General features: G+C 39.7%; 1 protein-coding gene across 1 annotated transcript; it reads left to right on the forward strand.

Moving 5' to 3' along the window:
• Nucleotides 1–940: 940 nt before the first annotated feature.
• Nucleotides 941–7,119, forward strand: LOC111799213 (cytoplasmic tRNA 2-thiolation protein 1). Its single transcript, XM_087125794.1, is given in 10 exon segments — nucleotides 941–1,149; nucleotides 1,783–1,897; nucleotides 2,227–2,369; nucleotides 2,503–2,622; nucleotides 4,179–4,291; nucleotides 4,373–4,460; nucleotides 4,522–4,588; nucleotides 5,188–5,254; nucleotides 5,361–5,472; nucleotides 6,645–7,119. Coding segments are annotated over 10 exon segments (1,104 nt in total). The 5' UTR covers nucleotides 941–1,047; the 3' UTR covers nucleotides 6,822–7,119.
• Nucleotides 7,120–7,523: the final 404 nt, after the last annotated feature.

Consider the following 7,523-nt stretch of genomic DNA (forward strand, 5'->3'; position numbering starts at 1 on the left):
AACATGTCTTGTCCTTCCAAAAAGTTTGTATCTTTGTTTTTTTTTTTTTTTTTTTTGATAAAATTAATAATGTGGGCTCGTTCTATTTTCGACAATTGATCTCCGACACTAGTTAATATAGAGGATACTTGCGTAATTTGGTGAATTGACGGAGTGCTTAAGTAATAAAAATGTGTTTAAAACTTCACAATTGATTCACGATTGACACTAGTTAATGAAGTGTGCTCGACATATCTTTATTGCGATGGTTGAGCGTCAGGTAGTGGCTGTAGAAGGTGATTGACGGAAGTAGACCATAGAGATTTTCTAGCCCTGCTTGATGATCGATGAAAAGATGTAGACGATTGGTGATTTACGTGGAGTGATCGAAACGACATTAGACTGCCTCGACGATGAACGTGAACTAGGGACGACAATGGTTACAATGATGGTAAGACAGAGCGAGCTAGTTGAGGGGGAGAGATGGGATGATTGGGAGGGAGTGAGTTTGGTAAGACTATATATGGGTTGAATTAGGTTGTAAAAATCTTTTAAACCAACTCGAATTTTTGGGTTAGGTGAGTTTGTTAATTATAATAGTCACCGCTATTCGATATTGTCTTGTTCGAACTTTTCCTCAAGATTTTAAAACTCGTTTGCTATTATAAATAATGTTTCGTTTTCCTCCTCAATATTGGATCTCACAATCTACCCGTTTAGGGCCCAACGTCCTCGCTAACACTCGTTCCCTTCTCTATTGATGTGGGACCCTCGATCCACCCCCATTTGGGGCCAGCCTCCTCGCTGGCACATCGCCCAGTGTCTAACTCTGATACCAATCTGTCACGATTCGAATTTCGAAACCTCGAAAATTCAGCTGTGAAACCCTTCACAATCTTACTTATTCAGAATAAATGTTACATTAATAACAAGTTTATATGATGATTATAAAAGTCCTAGCTAGGGTCGTAACTCCCTCCGCCCCAAAATAATTGGCTTGCCGCCTTCGTTAACCGTAAAACCCGAGCTTTCATGACCTTTGGGCACCAATAAGCCATCAAACCGACGATGGAAGAAGCCGGCGCCAAACCTAGGAAGGGCGTCTCCTGCCTTTGCGGCATATGCAATAACAGGAAAGCTGCTCTCAAGAGGCCAAAAACCCTGCAACAGGTTTAATTTGCTTCCCGTCTTGTTTTTACTCTGATTTCTTCTTATTTGTTTCTCTGTTAGCTTTCGTCATACTTGCGTTAATGATCATCGGAAACCATTGAAGAATCAGGAACCCTGATTTCCGTTCATGTAATTAATTATACAATGTGGTCTAAATGTTATTTTGGACAGTTTGTTGTTTTGTAATTCTAATAGAATGAACAGACTAACTATAGCGTTATGAAAAATCTTGCCATGAAACCGAAGGATTTAAGCCGATGAATTTCATATATCAATACTTTTAACTCTCCGCTCATTTGTAGGCTTGAAAATCTGCACGAGGTCGAACTAGTGATTATTAATATTAATTAGGGAGGAAATAACTCTACAGGGTTTCAAACACATGATCTTCTACTCGCATACCATGTTAAATCTTTATTGAACCGAAAAGCTTAAGTTGATGGGTGAGATTCATATCGGTTGGGGAGAGGAACGAACATTCTTCATAAGGGTGTGGAAACTTCTCTCTAGAAGACGTGTTTTAAAAACCTTGAGGGGAAGTCCGAGAGGGAAAGCCCAAAGAGGACAATTTCTGCTAGCGGTGGGCTTGGGCTGTTATAATATCCTACGTCACCATGTTTATTGCTTTTACAGATATGCAGAGAATGCTTCTATGAGGTCTTTGAAGAGGAGATCCATCAAGTTATTGTGAAGAATCACTTGTTCAGACCAGGGGAACGCATTGCTGTTGGTGCCTCTGGTGGAAAAGGTGGACACAAATTCTACTTAGTTCTAAATTGTTCTTTATCTTCAAGATTATGTGAAAGGCCGTTGTTTCTGTTATTTATTGTCCCTATGTGTGCTTGTGGGAGTCTTTTCTTTTTTGATGTGCTGTCACGCTCCCTTCCCGTCTATGGACGAAAGGGCAAGTCCTTGACCCTATTCCCGATCGATCGGGCAAGCGGCTTGGCTTGATAAAAAAGTTAACTCCGACAATTTTCTTTTTATATTCTCTCATACAGGGGTGATAAATTTTGTAGATGTCTTTTGTACTATTTTTGGTTTAATATTGACATTTACTATTGCCCATTTATGCAGATTCTACTGTTCTTGCATATGTGTTATCGGAATTGAATCGGCGGCACAATTATGGTTTAGATCTCTTTCTTTTATCAGTTGATGAGGGCATCACTGGATACAGAGATGACTCTCTTGAAACTGTGAAAAGAAATGAAATTCAGGTGAAAGGTCTTTCTTTCCTGTTTCCTTATTTCTTGATTTCTCTATGATTCTCTCTACGAGCTATAATATTATGACAGAAACAAATAATTTGTATGGGAATTGTCCATTCTCACTTTAGTTGTTCCTTTTCAGTATGGATTGCCACTACAAATTGTATCATACAAGGATTTATATGGATGGACAATGGATGAGATAGTGAAGATGATTGGCTTAAAGAATAATTGCACCTTTTGTGGAGTTTTCCGTCGGCAGGTGTGAAACAACTACTTCTGCTATGACTTCACAGTATATTTTCAGGCATTGTCTACATTGTGCATAGTTTCTTCCATGGGTATAGCAAATGTCATTTGAGGCTTACTTTTTATTCAACGAAATTACGGTACCTAAGTTAGGATATGATGTTGATACCGCCCCAGGAAAAGAAAATATAAACAAAATGGCCAGGCTATGGTGGTATTATAATTGTGAGCTGTGTGTGCCTCCTAATGGATCGAGTGCTTTTATAATTCGTGTTACGCTGTTAGTTAATTGCAGGCCACCCGGTCTTGACATAGGTTTTGTGTGTTTCTATTAAGGCTTATGGCCTCCTTTCTCATGTTTGATTTACTTGTGAACTATCACTACGGGTTTAGGTGGCTTAGTTGTAAACAGAATTGATGGTTCGATTGAATTGTCAATTCGATTTGTGTAACGGCCCAGATCCACCGCTAGCATATATTGTCCTCTTTGGGCTTTCCCTTTCGGGCTTGGCTTTAAAACGCGTCTGATAGGAGAAGGTTTCCACACCCTTATAAATTGTAGCCAACCAATGTGGGACATCACAATCCACCCGCTTTCGGGGCCCAACGTCATCGCTAGCACTCTTTCCTTCCTCCAATCGATGTGGGACCGCCCCCAAATCCACCCTCCTTTGGGGCCCAACGTCCTTATTGGCAAACCGCCTCGTGTCTATCCCCCTTCGGGGAACAGCGAGAAGGCTGGCACATTGTCCGGTGTCTGGCTCTAATACCATTTGTAACGGCCCAGATCCACCGCTAGCAGATATTGTCCTCTTTGGGTTTTCCCTTTCGGGCTTCCCTTCAAGGCTTTAAAACGCGTCTGCTAGGGGAAGGTTTCCACACCCTTATAAATGGTGGTCTGTTCTCATCTCCAACCAATGTCGGACATCACAGTTCGGCAGTTTGATGAGTCATTGTTGAATCTTTGGGTTGGGTAGTGTAACAGCCCAAGGCCACCTCTAACAGATATTGATCGCTTTGGTCCCTTGCGTATCGTCGTCCACCTCACGGTTTTAAAACGTGTCTGTTAGGGAGAGGTTTCCATACCCTTATAAGGAATGCTTCGTTTCCCTCTCCAACCGATGTTGGATCTCACAAGTGGGGTTGAACCATGAAAAGTAGGTAAGGGGACTCATGAAGGGCTCGGCTGCTAGGCTATTGATGTTTTATCATTCAATTGGTCAGTTGACCCTTAAATTTGAAACTAACCAATTTTCGTCGGCATTTACAATGTTGTAAACCAAAAGTGACCAACATACACCAAACCAACCTAAGGTTGACTTTATTGGTATCGTTGTTTTAGTTTGCACCTTTAATTATCATGCAATCATATTCTCATTCTTTTGTGGCAAGCACGGGAAGACACGTAGTACTAAGATGTCGAGACGTAAAACCAGCCATAGCAAATCAGTTAGATAGACGTTACTTCTTCGTGTCTGCTCATTTCATGTATAAATGTGATGGGTACTATGAATTAAGATGTGTATTCAGCATTATTTCATTGAAGTAATAGATCTTTTTCTCCTGAAGGCTCTTGATAGAGGTGCTGCATTGTTGAAAGTAGACAAGCTTGCCACCGGACACAATGCAGATGACATGGCTGAAACGGTTCTGTTGAATATATTACGAGGCGACATAGCAAGGTATTCTAATATTACGATATCACTTTCGATCTCTTTCATTTTGAACTGAGATTAGACTGAACCAATGCTTCGAGTTTATAGATTGAGTCGATGTACTGCTATAATAACCGGCGAAGATGGACCGATTCCAAGATGCAAACCTTTCAAGTACACATATGAAAAGGAGATAGTTATATATCCTTTTATTGTAGTCTCATACTTCTTAAGCAAGTGTTTGTTTCTTGTGCTAGTTGTAAAACCTTAACCAGATATTCACGTATGCTTATTTTAAGAAGCTCGACTACTTCTCCACCGAGTGTAAGCGTTTCTCATTTTAGCTGTTCTTTGTTTTCTTATTTTCCTCACATTTCTGTGTCTTCTAAATGATAATAAAGTTCATTAGATTCAATTTTGTTGCCATATACTCGATGTCCTAATGGGTTTAGTCAACTATGAAATTGAATGGTTGAACAACAAATGATCTATCAAAAATACATTATCAAGCATGAATTCATCGATTTTAGTTTCCAAAACTAGTTTTGTCTATGATTGACTTTTGTGAGATCCCACATTTGTTGAAGAGGGGAACGAAGCATTCCTATAAGGGTGTGGAAACCTCTCCCTAGTAGACGTGTTTTAAAACTGTGAGGCTGACGGCGTTACGTAACGGGCCAAAGCGGACAATATCTACTAGCGGTAGGTTTGGGCTGTTACAACTTTTCATTGTTCTAAAGCAATCATTTTCTTCCGTGGTGCTATCGTTTGAGGTGACATGTTGATGTTATAATAACTTGTGCTTTTTTCAATGATATCTTCGACGTATTCTCGTGTCTTAGCCTCACATAGTCTTGCCTAGAAAATTAGACTTTACTTTGTTCATTTCCACATTCCTTTGAATCTTTCTGTTGAAATTGTAGGCATTTATTCTCCTAATGCTTATCGTGGTTTCGCTCGTGAATTTATCAAGGATTTGGAACGAATCAGGTTTCAATTCACCTCGTCATTGCTTGACAAATGTTTATCCTTCTCATTGCTGACAAGGATTGTGTTCCCTATGATTTGCTCTCACTAGTTATGAACACTGTTGCAGACCTAGGGCCATTCTCGACATCATTAAATCGGGCGAGGATTTCAGGATTTCCACTTCGACAAAAATGCCCGAGCAAGGGACATGTGAACGATGCGGCTACATTTCAAGCCAGGTGTGCTTTGCTCTCATTTTACCTGATAACAAAAAATTGCCAAGATGGACCTAGCTGGGGATTATTCACTTAATAGCTATAATGCATTCCTAATAGATATACCAACTTGGTTTGAGCCAATATTATCATCTGAATCTGGTCATACAGCTGCACCTCCTCATTTGCTTGATCTAGAAGTATTTGTGATCTCCTTTCGATTATGTTTTCTGTTCCTCACCATACCTTCTTAAACTCATTGTAATAGCCTAAACTCACTATTAGCAGATATTGTCCTTTTTGGATTTTCCTCTTTCGGGCTTCACTTTAAGGTTTTTAAAACATGTATGCTAGGGAGAGGATTCCACACCCTTATAAAAAATGCTTCGTTCCCCTCTCCAATCGATGTGGGATCTCACAATCCACCCCCCTTCGGGGTCAGCGCTCTCGTGGGCACTTGTTCCCTTCTCCAATCGAAGTCGTTCTCCTCTTCAATCGATGTGGGATCTCACAATCTACCTCTCTTTGGGGCTCAACGTCCTTGCTGGCACCCCGCCTAGTGTCCACCCCATTCGGGGCTCAGCATCCTCATTAGCACACTACCTGATATCTGGCTCTGACACCATTTGTAACAGCCTACCACCGCTAGCAGATATTATTCTCTTTGGGCTTTCCCTTTTGAACTTCCCCTCAAGGTTTTTAAAACGCGTCTACTACGGAGAGGTTTCCACACTTTATAAAGAATACTTCGTTCCCCTTTCCAACCGATATAGGGTCTCACACTCATCAACTGAATTTTGTTTACAAGAAACTGTAGCTACTCTATGTGATATATGCAAGATCTCACATCGGTTGGAGAGGGGAACGAAACATTCCTTACAAGGGTGTGGAAACTTATATCTAGCATATGCGTTCTAAAACCTTGAGAGAAAGCCCAAAGAGGACAATATTTGCTAGAAGTGAGCTTGAGCTGCTACAATATATGTCCCCAACCCCCTCATTTTTCTGGTAGATCAGGTCCATTTTACCATATAGTCACGTTGTGTGGGACTAAAGCATTGCTATTGGTGAATTAAAATTGTGTTCAAATAATGAACCATTCCTGTAGATTTCTTCCCCAAAGTAAACCTTTAACCAATTTACTTTCATACAATTGGAGATCTGAGCATCTGTTATCTTTATTTTACATAATGCAGAAATGGTGTAAAGCATGTGTTCTGCTCGAGGGCCTTAACCGAGGTTTGCCGAAGTTGGGTATTGGGCGGAGTCGAGGTCTTGACAACGAGGCGGAGAAGAGGGAAATGAAGGGAAGAAGTAGTGATGGACAAACTAGAAGCATTGAGAGCAAACAGTGTGGCACTCTTGACTTCTGAAGCTTTTCTGCATTCTTAGCCTGTAGCAATGGTGATCAAAATATCAGATGAAAGCCGAGGATTTATCGAACAAGAATTGGCATGCGTTTACGACATTCTTCGTTGCTTCGGTTCGATGATCTCAACTTCTGTTGAAGATAAGAGAGATGCAAATGGAGAAAAAGAAATATATCAGCAGACCTAATACAAACACCTAAAGTTATTATCATTTACCTAGAGTCAAAACTTGCACCATACCTAACTTATGGATACTCGTCATGCTCGTGATTATAAATCTATTTAAGAGAAGTTGTTTTCACACCCTTATAAGGAATGTTTCGATTTTCTCTCTAATCGACGTGAGATCTTATAGTTCACCACCTCACGAGTTTAAAATGCGTCCGAAGCAGTTTTTACATCTTTTAAGGAAACTCTGGGATGTTTATAAAAAATAAAAATTACGATGAACATTTGGGGAATTAAACCTAAAATTAATCATTAAAGAGTTGACCTTGATGTTCATCATTTATTAGCATCACAAAATTTAAGGAGAGAGTGATTAATTCAACCTTATTAGTAATTACACAAATTAAAGCAAGATGCTCCATTTTTCTAAAATAATTAAGGAACAAAAATAAATAAAAAAATTATTATTATTAAACTCATTTGTATTCATTTTTAAATGTAAAAATGAGCAAATAATAAGCCAAAAAAAAAAAAATG

Source organism: Cucurbita pepo, chromosome 7 (genome assembly GCF_057944985.1).
Source record: "Cucurbita pepo subsp. pepo isolate OVF chromosome 7, ASM5794498v1, whole genome shotgun sequence".
NCBI lineage: Eukaryota > Viridiplantae > Streptophyta > Magnoliopsida > Cucurbitales > Cucurbitaceae > Cucurbita > Cucurbita pepo.